This window comes from Zootoca vivipara, chromosome 6 (assembly GCF_963506605.1).
Source record: "Zootoca vivipara chromosome 6, rZooViv1.1, whole genome shotgun sequence".
Lineage (NCBI taxonomy): Eukaryota > Metazoa > Chordata > Lepidosauria > Squamata > Lacertidae > Zootoca > Zootoca vivipara.
In genome coordinates, this window is record NC_083281.1 from 86,493,427 (window position 1) to 86,507,945 (window position 14,519).

General features: G+C 47.5%; 1 protein-coding gene across 2 annotated transcripts in view; it reads left to right on the forward strand.

The window, feature by feature from the left end:
* The first annotated feature begins 4,483 nt into the window (after positions 1-4,483).
* The window catches only part of PAX7 (paired box 7), a 142,846-nt gene continuing 132,810 nt past the window's right edge, over positions 4,484-14,519 (forward strand). For both annotated transcript variants that reach the window (XM_035118987.2, XM_035118990.2), the window contains exons 1-3: positions 4,484-4,568; positions 9,016-9,251; positions 10,851-10,980. In XM_035118987.2, the coding sequence (XP_034974878.1) occupies positions 4,484-4,568; positions 9,016-9,251; positions 10,851-10,980 (451 nt within the window). The remainder of the gene's footprint in view (positions 4,569-9,015; positions 9,252-10,850; positions 10,981-14,519) is intronic.

Below are 14,519 nucleotides of genomic sequence, written 5' to 3' on the forward strand. Positions count from 1 at the left end.
GCTCCTTGTTCCGGGATGGCCTCTATAAAGTTGCGCAGTCTTTGCACTTGAGTTCACGTCCCAGTCAGATCTAACCCCCTCTCTTTCAACGCGAGCGTGAACCCTGTGTTTTAATCCTACCAGTTGAAATATTTTTTTTTAAATTGATTGATTTTTTTTCTGGATCGAGCCCCACCGTTGAGTCCGCATGAGATCAGAATATTTTGCATTTATTTATTTATTCTCTATCGAGATCGATAATTCAGCCTTTACTCGCGTTTGATGCCTACGCAGAACACCTGTCTCCCCGTTGCCATCCTTACCGAGCTTATCGCTAGATCGTAGCCATCTTCAAATATCTCAAAGGCTGCCACGTGGAAGATGGAGCAAGCTTGTTTTTCTCCTGCTCCGGAGGGTAGGACTCGAACCCATGGCTTCAAGTTACAATAAAGGAGATTCCGACTAAACATCAGGAATAACTTTCTGACAGTGCAAGCCGTTCGACAGCGGAGCGGACTCCCTAGGGAGGTGGTGGACTCTCCTTCTTTGGAGGTTTTTAAGCAGATGTTGAACGGCCATCTGTCATGTGTGATCTAGTTGAGATTTCTGCATGGCCTTGGGTTGGACTAGATGACCCTCAGAGTGCCTTCCAACTCTGTGCTTCTATCTTATTTTTATCGCTCTTATCTCCAGCGATGTCTTCTTTGAAATCCTTCGGGGGTGGGGGTGAAATTTAATGTCTCGTTGAGCTTTTGAGAGAGAAGATGAGAAAGGTTATCGAAACTGCATTCCCCTTTAGTTCTGTGGAATATCGCGATTTATGGTTAAATTGGGAATCCTTTGCACTGATAATAGCGCTGGGCTGAGCGTCCTTCTTACCCCAACGAATAAATACCACTGTGACGTTGCATCAGTGAAGCTCCGAGAGAACCATCAGTTCCTTCATCCCACGGCTGTGCAAGAGAATTGGGGTTGGGGGTGTGAACAGGAGTCTTCCCCCCCGCCCCTTCACAATACACCTCAGTGGTTTCCCTCTCGGTAGGAGCCACGAGGCCCCAGCCCACTCCTATTCCCGCGGAAGGGTCCACTGGGAGGAAACAGCGGGCTGTCCATACATACCTTTGCTGTCGAGAGGAGTGGGGCGTGTATTTATAATAATAATGTAGCTACCCTTTTAAGTGTCAAAGGAGAGGGAAGCGGATCAGTTATGGATGGTATACATTTATTTATCTTTATTTATATATATATATATATATATATATTGCGCGCGAGCGAGCGCGCACACACACTTTCAAAAAGAAATATACCTGTTTATGCAAACTTCTCATTTCCCCCTATCACTTGGCGGTGGTGGAAAAGGAACCTCTCGCTTATTTCCAGGAAGATTCTGAAAACATTTTGAGTTCGGGGAAGAGCTCCGGTTCCCATCAATCGACAAAGTCAGTTAATGGGAGGGAAAGTCTAACGAGTAAGATGCCCAAGGCGCTGGTCAGATATAAAATCAGGATAAAGGTTTAACACAATAAGCTTGTGTTTGATTGCTCATTTGCTTGAAAATGTGTGTGGGGGGGTGTATATAATTTCAGACTAGCTGCTTCAACGAGCTAAAGGAAAAGGAAAGGTGTTTGGCTTCCATTTAGTGTAGTTTGCAAAAAGTTTTTTTCCCCCGATTTAGGGGTTGTTGGTTTTGTTTTGTTTTTTGAGAGAGAGAGAGAGAGAGAGAGAGAGAGAGAGAGAGAGAGAGAGAGAGAGAGAGAGAGAGAGAGAGAGAGAGAAGGGGGGAACAAAGGACACTTAGGAGCTTTGGCGTCGGTGCCCGCTGGGAAGGAGGGATGGAGTCATCCTCCTTAAAGCTTCAGAGGAAGGGGGGACCAGCTGCATTCACCCCTCCTTCTCCGCCCCTGCCACTGTCCTGGGTCTCAGAGAATTATGATCGCTGTTTAGGAGAGGAGGAACCTCGTAGCTGCTTGAAAAACGCCTGGGCTAAATTGACCCAAACAAACCAAATCGACTAGAAAAAGATGGTTCAAATGTTCTTGTTCCTATTGCTATTAATGTCAAAGATCTAGCTATTGTACTCCGGTTGGGAAAGGGATATGCGTTAACAATGATAATTATTAAGAAAAAGCTGGAGCAGGCAACCTTAACTAGTTCTGGGTAAAAGACTGAGAGGGTGGTGTGTGTTTTTTCCCATTTCAGAAAATGATTCTCGGTTGTGGGGGGGAATAAGCCCCGTTCAACTCGGTGGTGCTTCCTATTGAGACGTGTATAGGATGGGGGGCTGCAATCCTAGGTGCCGTGAAACCCACTAGGACTTACTCCCGAGAGAACGTGCATAGGAAAGGGCTGCCATCCTTAGGTTCCGCTTCCCGGGAAGCCGTTCCCATCGAACTCAACAGAGCCCGCTTCTGAGTAAACGTGCATGGAATTTGGCTGCTCCCGGGCTGTTGTTCGCCGGATAGGTTGCGCAGGAGAGAAACGCGCGCGCACGAACGCACCAGATTCACTGAAACATGCCCCTCCCTGGAGTATATATGAATTATAGGATCGGGTTGCGCCTCTTAAGCGCTTTCAGGTAACACGAGTGGGGCCTTAATGCCAGATCCACGTGGCTAGGATCCGGGCTGCCTGGCTGCGATCTTCGCGTTTCAAGACCCCAAGAAACCAGCAGCCGACAAAAATCGATTCGCCAAGTTGGGGGTGGGGGAAGAGAAGTGTAGACCTTACACCTGAGTGTCTAACTCTCAAGAAATTATATGGGGTGGAGAAAGAGACTTAAAGGGGGCTGAGCGACCCACTGGCTCGCTTCTAACCATGCTGTTACTCTGAAGTAAATCCTAGTACAGTACTGATGTGTTTGTTCTTTTGCACAAATGTCTATTGCCTTCCAAGTTCTACTCGGAAGCAAGCCCTCTCCTGCCCAGAGGTCCGAGCGGAGCGGTTCTCCAGCTGCTTAAAGCTAAACGAGGGTCCCTTCCTCGACTCACAGCTGCCCTTAAGTCATTTTCCGGGGGGGGGGTGCGGGTACCTGCCAGGTGTGAAGGCAGGAAGACCTTCTCGACTGACTGGAAGAGTTGTGGGTCCCGACGTGTGAAATGTGAGCGAATCTTATCTGCTCCTGCTGTTCTGAACACTATTGTTGGAGACGTTGTCTCTCAAATATATATTATACATACTGTATATGATGCATTCAATGTGGACGGGTCTCTCTCCCCAAGTTCAAGGCTGTATTCCACTTGGATTGAGGTAAGGGGGTTCCCGGTTATCACTTTCCTCTCCTTAGGACAGAATTGATGTCCCTCCTAGACTGAGACTCCCTTTAGCGGGGAAATGACGGCTTATTTTTGCGAGGAAACCTCTATTCTAATAAATTGGGGGGCAGAGAAGCGGTCCCTGGAGGAGTTAGGGCGCCGGAGTTAGGGGAAGAGTGCTGAGGTCCCCCACACACACTCTCTCCCCTTTTCCTGGCTCCCCCCCAAAAAAACCCTCATTTGTCCTGGGAAGTGGCAAAACTACTTTTGACGAAATGGTGGTTTGTTTTCTTGGAGGGGGGGGGAAGCGAAGAGACGTCATTCTTCCGCCTCCCCAGGTAAACTTTGGGAAAGTTTTTTTTAAAAAGAAATGATCGGAATGCCAACACTTAAGAATATATATATATATAGGGAAAGATTCCGTTTTCTCTCCTAGAGAGACCACCACCACCCCACTTTTAAAAAAACAAATCCTCTAGATATACGTCTGGGAGAAGCGGGGGACACACCAGCCCCTTTGCGATTGGCTACCAGGCCTCGGAGTTAAATCTCCCTTCTCTGCGCTCATGAATAAAAAAAGGAGGTTTTTAGAAGGGAGAAGGGGGGGAGGAAATCCCCACTCCGCAGCCTATCAGAGTTGTTTCGGCCTCCTTTCTTCCATTTCCCCCGATGCGCCAAAGTTCAACCCGTCTTCACAACTTCCAACCCTTCCTATCCTAGCAGTCATCACCAGACACCCCCTTTCTCCCCCCCCCAAAAAGAAGCAACACACGCACGCAAAATAAGAGTGAGGGAAGAAAGGGGGAAGGAAGAAGGAGGCAAAGGAGGGGGGGGGAGAAAACCTTCCACAATCCTCCTCTAAAGAAATCCAACCTCTGCTCGCTTTCACTCCACAGTCTTCATCGCGCATTCCTAAAGGACGCAAGCTCAGTTCCAGCTGCTCAATTTCAAACCCCCCTTTCATTTAAAAAAAAATCACTGGGGGGGCTTTGGGGGAGGCGAGTGGCTGAGGTTTTGCAAGAGGGGACAGACCAGAGGAGGGGTCCTCTCTCCTTCTGTCTCTCTCCACGTTCTCTCTCCCCGCACCCCATTTTTTTAAAAAATAATAATTATATTGACACTTTTTTTCTTGCAAAGATTTGGACTCCCCTTTTTTTCTCCGGCTTTCTCGACTTGAAACCTTCCATCCCAGCGCCCCCCCTTTCCTCCTTCCCTCCCACCCACCCGTTCATCCCAGCAGCCTTGTCTGGAGTATGGCTGCGCTCCCTGGGACAGTACCAAGGATGATGCGCCCAGCACCCGGACAGAATTATCCCCGCACCGGATTTCCTTTAGAAGGTAAGCAGGCGGCTCATTTTTCCTTCCCAGGTTTGATACTTGTTTTTGTTTTGTTTTTTAAAAAATAATTCAATTAAAAAATAAAAATGTTAGGGTTTGGTTTTCCTTCTTAGCGGGGCCTTCCGATTCATTTCATTTTTAAACTTTTAGCCATTATTCTCTTAAACTTTCAGCCCGTGTTCTTAATTTTGAAAAAGACATTTGTTCAAAAGGAAGTTTTGTCTTTAAAGCATGCTTGGAAACCGTCCTAAACCCAGTCCCCTTTTACTGGGGAGGAAGCCCTCTTGCTGGGCTTACTCCTGAGTAAAAGGCGGCGGTTACAACCGCCTGCTTGCGAGGGTAGGCGCGTTTGGGACAAAGCGGGTCTTTTTCGCTCTCCAAGCCAGGCTGCGCGTGATGGAAGGAGTCAGGCGTTTCTCGCTGCCGTTGGGCATTCATAAGTTTCCCTCCAAATCCTAAAGAGACACCAATTTTCCAAACTGTGGTCCTGTTATATCTATATGATGTGGGATGTTTTCGTTTGCTATTTACTCGTCCCAGTCAGACCGTTTAGGAAGGGGCTTTTCAATGAACTTTGCGCAGCTGGCTCCCTTCCTTTACCCCTGCTTTCCGTTTGCATGAAAATGTTTGTTCGTCCTCCACCGCCCCTTACCCCATACCAAAGTCCGGCGATGATATTTTTCGGTTTAAAAACGAAAAGCGAGTGAAAGCGACCCGGCGCGTCTGCGATGGAACGTTGGGCGCGCCAAAGGTTCGGAAAGAACTTGTCACTTTCTCTTGTCAATTACTCCCACGTTCTCTCGCCTCTACAACCTCCCACCCACCCCCTCTCTTTCTATTTGAATGAGAGCGAGAAGTAATTAGAAAGCGGCTTTCCGACATCTCTCCCTAAAAAAAAAAACCCACACAATTTTCTTCAGTCTCTCCCCCGCCCCACCACAGGTCCCCTGATTGGCGACCAAACCAGAATTAAACAAACTCCGGGTCCCCTTCTCTGCATTTATTAAAGCAAAGCTCGCTCAGCCGAGAGCGTGCTCAAGTGGGCGAGCTGGCAGTGGGGTGGGGGGGCGAGCAGGCAGGGGACCCACGCCGGCTGCGCAAAAACCCACACGCCGCGGGGATTTGGAGTGAAGGGCCTCCTTTTCTGCGAGCAAATGAAGTGAAGCGGCGCTGGAAAGGGAAAAAGAGATCAGGGGGATTACCAAAATATTTGCACAACGTGATGGGGAATAATGACGAGGCGGAGCGGGCGGCCGGTCCAGGCGCCTCTCGCAGGCAGGCTGAGCCCACTCGAGGCTGAGCTGTGGCTAATGACAGCGCGCGCCGAGTGACTCCGAATTAGCGGCGCGTGATTCTTGATTAAACCGCCAAGCGAGGACTGGAATCGACTTTCCTCTCTTTGCCAAGAAGAGTGGAAGTCCGGGGGGGGGGAGAGACACCATCATATAACACACACCCATCCCAGAGTCTCTTTTTTTTTTTCCACACACCCCAATTTCCAAATGTGACTGGGAGCCACCATCCGCGAAGCGAGGAAGAAATATTAAAAAGAGGAAGGGGGGGAGGGAGAAAAGGGGGGGGAGAAACCCGAATACTTCTCTCTCACACCACCCCTCAAAATAAAATTCATGTCTACTTTTCCACTACCAGAAAATTGGGGGATATGTGACTTTAAATACCCGCTTAAAGCAATATTTATATCTGGAAGTTCTCTCCGGGTCTCATTCAAGTGTTGGAGTACTAAGAAGGAGCGCTTGGGAAGGTGGGCACTTTTCATAATTCAGATTTGGTTATGGGAATACTCTAATATATATATATCGGGTAGGGTGCATATGTATAAAATAGACTTTTATTTTATGTGAGAACTATCTGTATATGTGTTTAAAAGCATCATATACAGCATCATATAAAAGCGAGCTTACCCTGGATCCCATTTATGATTTGGTTAATCACTAAATACTGATAATCCCTGATTTATATATACTGAAATGAACCCTTTCTATATATGCATATAAATTGATTTATGTAAAGATGAACAGGTATTCCTTATATGAGTGTGTGTCTCCATACAGTATATGTTTGAACAGAAATGCATAACACAAACACACTCCCCCCCCCAACCTTGGCTGTTTTCAAGCCTAACAAGTCACAGAAAGGGGGGAATGAGGTTTCTATAACGGCGCCTTTCTCCAAGCTGGGTAAGGATGAGGGAGAAAGGACATTTTGTAGCTTATCAAAATGTAGTGGTTTGGGGAGAGGGGGTTAGAAGACGTTGGCGGTTGCAGGGGGCGCGGGTAGGCCAAACTAGAGAAGAAGACGAAAAAGGACAACCTTACACAGATAGAGATCAAGGCAGCTAAGGGGGAAACGCAAACAGATGTCTGCGCGCTCAGCTGGAGAGGCGCCCAGGGAACCATTTATAAAATATATATTGGGGTTAAGGGGGGAGGGGAGGGGCATTTTGAGAAGTTTTCTGGCGCAGACCGATCTGTGGGAAAGCGAGAAAGCGCCTGGTATTTGCCTCCAACTTACTCAGGGAAGACCCACAGAAAGGGATGGCCCGAAGGTAACGCTGTCCATTCCTTTCGATGGTCCCCCGACGTCCTGTATTTAAAATGAACCAGGGGAGAGGAAAACCCTGGAACCGGGCGCCGCTCTCCTCCTGGGTTCAGTGAAACTCCCAGGGAAAAGAGGTTCGGATCTCCGCTAGAGACATTAAAGGGAGGAACTCGCTCCAAAAGAGTCTTGGGAGCAATGTCTACGCGAGAGGAAGCCCCTCAAAAGCCTTCCTTTCTGAGGGCTCCTCCGGGCATGTTTTATCCCGAGGGAGTTCACGGCTGGCTGAATGAAGCGGGCTTTACTCCCGAGGAGCTGGAGCCTAGGACGCTGTTGCGTGCGTGGGTGTTTGCCGCGCAGCGCGATCCTAAGGAGGAGAGGTTCCTCTTTGTTCCGTGCGGCTTATTCTTGGAGCAAGAGCGTGTAAAGCAGTAGCTGGCAGGGAAATATGTTTTCAGGGGGGAGTGTGAGAAGAACCCGCCCCAGCACACGGCCTTGCCAGTTTCAATGAAAGTTCTCAAACCTGTCTTTGTAAGCTGTCTCTGACGCATACACAGAGTGCCGACCATTTGGGCCTCGACTCGGTTTAGACCTCTTAATTGAAGCAGGGAAGTATATTCTGATCGGGACCGCGATCCCAAAGCCCTGACTTTGGTATGGTTCTTAGGAGGGGTTCGGAAGAAGAAAGAGGGGTGTTTCACGTGCATGCGTGTCGTTTGAACATAAAACAGCCCTTTGATTTTTAAAAGCGAGATTTTTTTGAAATGAGGGGTGTTACCACGGGACAGAGATATTTTAGGAAGGCTCACCTTCATAACGTTTCATTGTAACCAGAATTGATTCCTGCTTAACTGGACCTGGGTTCATGCAGAGCTTTATTCATCCAGAATCCGCATCAGTAAGGACCATAAAACTTTTTGTGGGGGGCGCAATTTCCTAAGAGGGAGGGGGGACACCCCCCAAAATAGTCCCTTTCCTCCAAGTCTTTAGTTAAGGGGTTGTGGATAAGGCCCCTGAGTGGGTCCACGGTTGGAGCCCTCCGCATCCAGACCAAACGCGCCGGTGATGGGCGCTTCTGTGTTAACCGAATTGCTGTAAAATCCTCCGCTCATTCCCGTCCCCTTAGATATCAGTTCGATAAATAAAAATAGTAGAGACTTACTTCCGGGCAAACATGGTTAGGATCGGGAAACAGAATGTTGTGAATTTTATATTTCAGCGCCCCACTTTAAAAAATAAAATAAACATCAGCCACGATTTGAGTCCGGAACTAAACTTGAACCGGGTTCAGTCAGAAACGGCCTCGCCCTCTTTAGTTTTCTCCAGCTGCGCTGTGAATTGAATCGGGACCTTACTTCCGAGTAACTGTATTGAGTGCATTGAGTGCGCCTGTACAGTACTAAATTAAAAACCGATTGGCTTCGTTTCACCTTCTTCCCATCTCAAGACAGTGATAAATTTGCCGGTATTAAGTTTGTCTCTAAATTCAAATAGGCGATACCGGTATCTAGATTATATAGGTGCTTCCTTATACATCCAGCAAGTTATCTATAACTACGGGTGATATATGGATAAAACGAAGTGAGTAAAAAAGTAGGTGTTGCCCGCTCCCCATCACAAAGGGAGACTGCGCTGGATCTGGTCCAGAGATCCACTTATGCTGTTAGCCAATAAACGGGTCTACTCAAAAGCAAGCCCCGTTGATAGTTCGGTCGGGACTTACTCAGCGATAGGGGTCTGGTCCGAAATCCGGTTAAATTCATGTGGGGTAGGTAGAGAGGATGGCAGCCTTACCTCGGTTAAAGTGTGATAAGGGCTTTGCCCCCCCCCCCCCCAGGGAACCCGCAGGTGAAAATCACTTTTTGCCTCCTCTCTCTCCTTTACCTCGCAGTCTCTACCCCGCTGGGCCAAGGCCGGGTCAACCAGCTGGGCGGCGTCTTCATCAACGGGAGACCCCTCCCCAACCACATCCGCCACAAGATCGTGGAAATGGCCCACCACGGGATCCGGCCCTGCGTCATCTCCCGCCAGCTCCGCGTCTCCCACGGCTGCGTCTCCAAAATCCTCTGCAGGTACCAGGAGACCGGCTCCATCCGCCCAGGAGCCATCGGTGGAAGCAAACCCAGGGTGAGTGAGTGGGAGTCCCCGGGGTGGCTACCTCGGGCTCGCACACACGCACGCACGCGCTGGGGGGGGGGGTAGCCTTCACCTCTTCTCCCCTACCTCTTAACTGGGTTTGGAGGGACGCACCCCGAAAGCGAAGGGAAAGCTAGAGCATCTTCTACTCCATGTTCAGAAGGTCCCGGTTTTCCAGGTAGGGCTGCTGAGAGAAAACCCTACCTGATTCCCAGGAGAGCCATGGCTGCTGCCTGCCAGTGCAAACAATACGGAGCTATATTTTCCTGAAGCTGCCACCCTAACCTTGCTTACCTGGGGACTAAAAAGCCCCACGGGATCTGAGTAGACAGAACGTTTCAGTTTGCTCGTTATGTCTCACAAGTGGGGCTTACTTCCGACTAAGAAAAAAAGAAAAAGAAAATGAAAGTTGCGCGGTATCGTGGCTCTTAGCTGTGGTCCGTTGAGGAAGGATTTTTCGGACGGGCTCTTTCTCGGGAGACGTGCCCCGGATCGGGGCCCTCCGGCTGCATTCCCTGCCTCCCCCACCCTTTCATTCATGGTTATTTATCAAGAGATGAGCCTCTGGGCGATGGGTCCCGTCATCTCCGACAGGCAGCTCAAAATAGGAAGCGTTTACTGAGAGAAAAGCGAAAGCTGTCAGATCCTCATTTGATCTCACTTTACAACCATAAATCAGAGCAGAGTGGATAAAGGATGATATTTGCAGCTAATTTATAATCGCTCACACTCGGAGTCATTTTCTTTTTTTCTTTTTTAAAATGTATATACAGTATACTGTATCTTTAGAAGCTAGAGGCTGGGGCGGGGAATCTGTCCGACTCCAGGCACGCTTACTCAGGAGTAAGCTCCATTGAAATCCATGGGACTTTACTTCTGAGTAAGGATCCCAGGGTGGAATTGGACCGGTCCCCTTACTCTCAAGTAAGCCCTCGCGCGAAGCCCCGATCCGTAGGAGAAATTCCTCGGAAGGCAAGTCCTGCGGCGTACAACGGGGTTTACTCCTAGGTAAATGCGTAGAGAGGTACTGTACAGTAAAATATTGACTTGAAAAAATTGGGCTCTTTGTGGGGTTTGGCCTAGGAAACCACCCAAAGTTGTAAAATAAGGACCCTCCGGTTAAAGGGGGTGGGCTTTTTTAAAAGAAGCCTTTAAGGAGAGGGGCTGAGTAGTTTAGATTTGGGAGGTGGGGGGATTTGGGAAACCCCCCCCCCCAAGGCTTGATGCAAGCACCCTTCGAATAAATTGTAGACTAACGGATCTTATATATGTATTTTTATTTATTTTAAGAGGGGGTTGTAGCCATTGATAGTCCTACTCAAAGTAGACCCACTGAAGTTAACAGACCTGGCTGGCTAAGTTTCATGAATTTCCATGGGTCGACCCTGAGTAGGGTTAAGTTGGGAATCCTTTGAATGGAGAGGCCCGTGCGCCCAAGCGAGGGCACACCTTTACCCGCTCCCAAAAAATTTAAATTTAAAAGTGAATCCTTTTTCTTTCTCTTCCCTCTGCCCCACCCACTGCAAACCACTTCCTTCCCCCCCCCCCCCGACCTCGGATCTTTTCCCGACGCCGCATTGATCCCAAAAGCAGGTCGCTACTCCCGACGTGGAGAAGAAAATCGAAGAGTACAAACGAGAAAACCCCGGGATGTTTAGCTGGGAGATCCGGGACCGACTGCTGAAGGATGGGCACTGCGACCGAAGCACGGTCCCTTCAGGTGAGAAGGCAGCTTGGAAAAAGCCCAAACGGGGAGAAGGAAGTCGGGGGAGGGGAGGAATGAAATCCTGTAATTGGGGTTGGGTGGGAGGAACTAATCTAGGGATGCGTTTATCTACAAACAGGCCAGCTTGAGACCAAAATCTTCCCCTCCAGGCTAAGAGGCGGGGAAATAACTCAATGCACACGCTCAAAAGCACAGACCAGGTTCTGTGCATTTTGTGACTCCCCAAGAAAGCGTTCTGCAGCACTCTGAAGCTTGCATAGCCTTTGTTCTGGCGTCCTGCTTCAGACTGAGAGGCCCAGGAAGAAATAAATAGGCAAATCCCTGGATGCAGGAAGCAAAGATGAAGCTGGAGTTTGATCCTTTCTCCAGGTTACTCTGGCATTTTTTTAAAAAAATTTTTTACACAAATTCCTCCCCAACCTCAACCCCGTCCTCTTGCAGTTTCAGGTGGTAACAGTCCGAAAACAACTTCAGTTGTGTGTGATGAGAGAGCAGGGCCTGAGTCTCAAGTTGAATTTGCAGTTTTGACTTCTGGCTCTGTCTGCCCCATCAGCAGAAGCTGGTCTTTGCAGAAATGTTGCAGGCGGCTTAAATGGCTTCTGGATCATTGAGGGGGCGTGTGTGTCCCTGATCCCCAGTACAGTACTGTATTTGCAAATCTGGACTTAAAATGACACCTTGTAGTAGAATGGTTGCTAAATCTAAAAGTGTCCATTGCAAATGTAGGAAGACCTGCGGGTGTTATAAGAGCCTTCGGCTGGATCAGGCCCAATAGCCCATCTATTCCAGCACCCTCTTCTCACAGCAGCCAACCTGCTGCTCCAATGGGAAGCCCACAAACAGGATCTGAGTACCAGAGCGCTCTCCCTTTCTGTGGGTTCTAGCGACTGGTATTCAGAATCATTGCTGCCTTCAAAGGTGGAAGCTGAGTATAACCATCGTGGCTAGTGGCCATTGGTAGCCTTGTCCTCTGTGAATTTGCCCTAACCTCTTTTAAGACCATTTAGGTTGGTGGCTATCACTGCTTCCTGTGGGAGTGAGTTCCAGAGTTTAACTTTGCACTAGGCGAATAATGACTTTCACCTGTCTGTCCTGAATCTTCAAACATTTGTGAGTTCTAGTGTTAGGAGAGAGGGAGGAAGACCCTTTCTCTATCCGCTTTCTCCACACCATGCATAATTTCAGGTATTAAACATTGAATGTGGAGACTCAGGAATCTAAACCCTCAATTCTCTGTTGATTTTGCGTGGCAGCAAATACAGTAAGGGTTATACATTTAATAGATAAAATTGACCCCTGGAGCTATAGTTTATTGACATATAAACTTTAACTTGTGTGTGTGTGTGTGTGTGTGTGTGTGTGTGTGTGTGTGTGTGTGTGAACTCTGTACCAAAAGGTGGCAGCTCACATATTTTTCCAATAATGGATAGCACTTTATCAAGTTAAGTTGGAAGGTGAGTTCACAAGCTTTCAGATGTCACAGCATTCTTCAGCAGACGGAAAGCTTACCTGAAACTCAAAACATTGCACACCTGTCCCTCTGCCTCCCAGATTTTGGGTCACAGGTGTACTGTTGTGTGGCCTTTGCTTTTGGGTCGCAATTATACATGCTTGGTTTGTGTTGTTCTTTTTTTTTTTTTTTGAGAAATATAGCCTGCAAGAATCAAACCAGCGACATTTCACTTATTTTCAATCTCCCTGGCTTCTGCAACCTTCTGAGTATCACAGAGCTACCATATGCATCAGTCTGGCAGAGAGTCTGATATAACCCGAAAGCTATCATGCTACATTCTTAAAACACTAAAGAAAATATTCATTTCTTGTTGCTATAGATTCAGAACCAACAATACAACCGTTTAGAGTTTTGTCGAGATGAGCTAGAACAGAAAACCTACACTTCTTCTTGTCCTTGCCCCCATCAAGTCATATACCTAGTAACATTTTCCAGATCTTTATGTCCGATAAGAGGGGAGGGTGCCATCCAGATGATTTAAACTACAGCTCCCAGTAGCTCTAGCCAGCATGACCAGTGATCAGGGGTGATGGGAGTTGTAGTTCAAAATATCTGGAGCAGGCATCCCCAAACTTGGGCCCTCCAGATGTTTTGGACTACAATTCCCATCATCCCTGACCACTGGTCCTCTTAGCTAGGGATTATGGGAGTTGTAGGCCAAAACATCTGGAGGGACGCAGTTTGGGGGTGCCTGATCCGGAGGGTGCAAGAAGTCCTGATCTGCACAGCAAAATAGAAAAAGGTCTTGGAGTGGACAGTGTCACTTCAAACCACAAGTGGAGGGGGGGGGATCTTACTTTGGAATGCGCCCACCCACTGATAGCAATAATAGTAGTGAGAAGGTGTTTAGCTTTTATTTCCTCTGTGCTCCTTTGTCGCCTGGGAGGAGAGTCCATTTTGCATACAAGAGGACTCCAAAACTGATACAAGCACACCCACACCCAATTTGTAATGGTACAGTCCCTTTGTGCCACCTAGGCTCTCCGCCTCATTCTGTGCTTTCCAGGTTACTACCCAATGGCAAGCCTTACCCAGAGCTGACCCATTGAAATTCATGCATTTTATTTATTTCATGAAATTTATATACCACTTGATCGTGGAAAAGGAAAAACTCTTTTTTTTAAAAAATGGACATAGCTAATTTAGGTCCATGAATTTCAATGGATCTACTCTGAGTATTAGGACTTAGCTGGATATAACTTCCTTTTTAAAAAAATCTGGCTGCCGAACACTTTAACATCTGAGGACAGGTTGTTTTAATGTTCCTGTGTTATTCCTCTTATAGTTTAGAGTGGATCTACTGTTGCCATATTTGAAACTTACTTTAATAACTGGCATTAAAAGCAGGATATAGAGTATTTAACAAATGCATGATGTAATTAGTAATATCCGCCCTCAGCCACCTGAGTAAAATTCTATACCAGAATTTCATATAAGGCTCCCCTTCTGGGTACATTTACTTAGAAGCAGGCATTGTTAAAAGGCAGGGAGATTTAATTTGGCAAGTAAATTTATGTATGTATGTTTGTATTACTCGCCCTTCACCCTAAAGTCCCAGGGCAGGTTATAGCATTAAAGCACAATATTAAAAACAATTTGGAGGGCCCAATTCAGAAAACATCAAATATAGCACCAAAGTCATGAAAAACAATATTGTCTTAAGTATGAGTAGACAGTGTTTAGGCCCGGTCAATTTCACTTTCACTCTGCCCTCCAGGGTGTCCGTGTGTTTATGGTGTGGATGGGTAATTTAGATTAAAATCCTCCTCCTCCTCCTCCTCCTCCTCCTCTCCTCCTCCCAAACCAGGAAGTTCTGATACTTTCATTTGGGGAGAGACATCATTCTGTTGGCATGATATAAAGCCCTGTGGGTTTTCTGGTTCTACTAAATTTTTCAATAGGTATAACGTGAAAAAGTTCTATGTCTATACATTTGCAATGAGGGCATAAGGAGAGAGAGAGATCCAGTGGAGACTGCTCCATGGGGGTAAATGGGGCCTCATCCAGTCTGCCTTCTTAA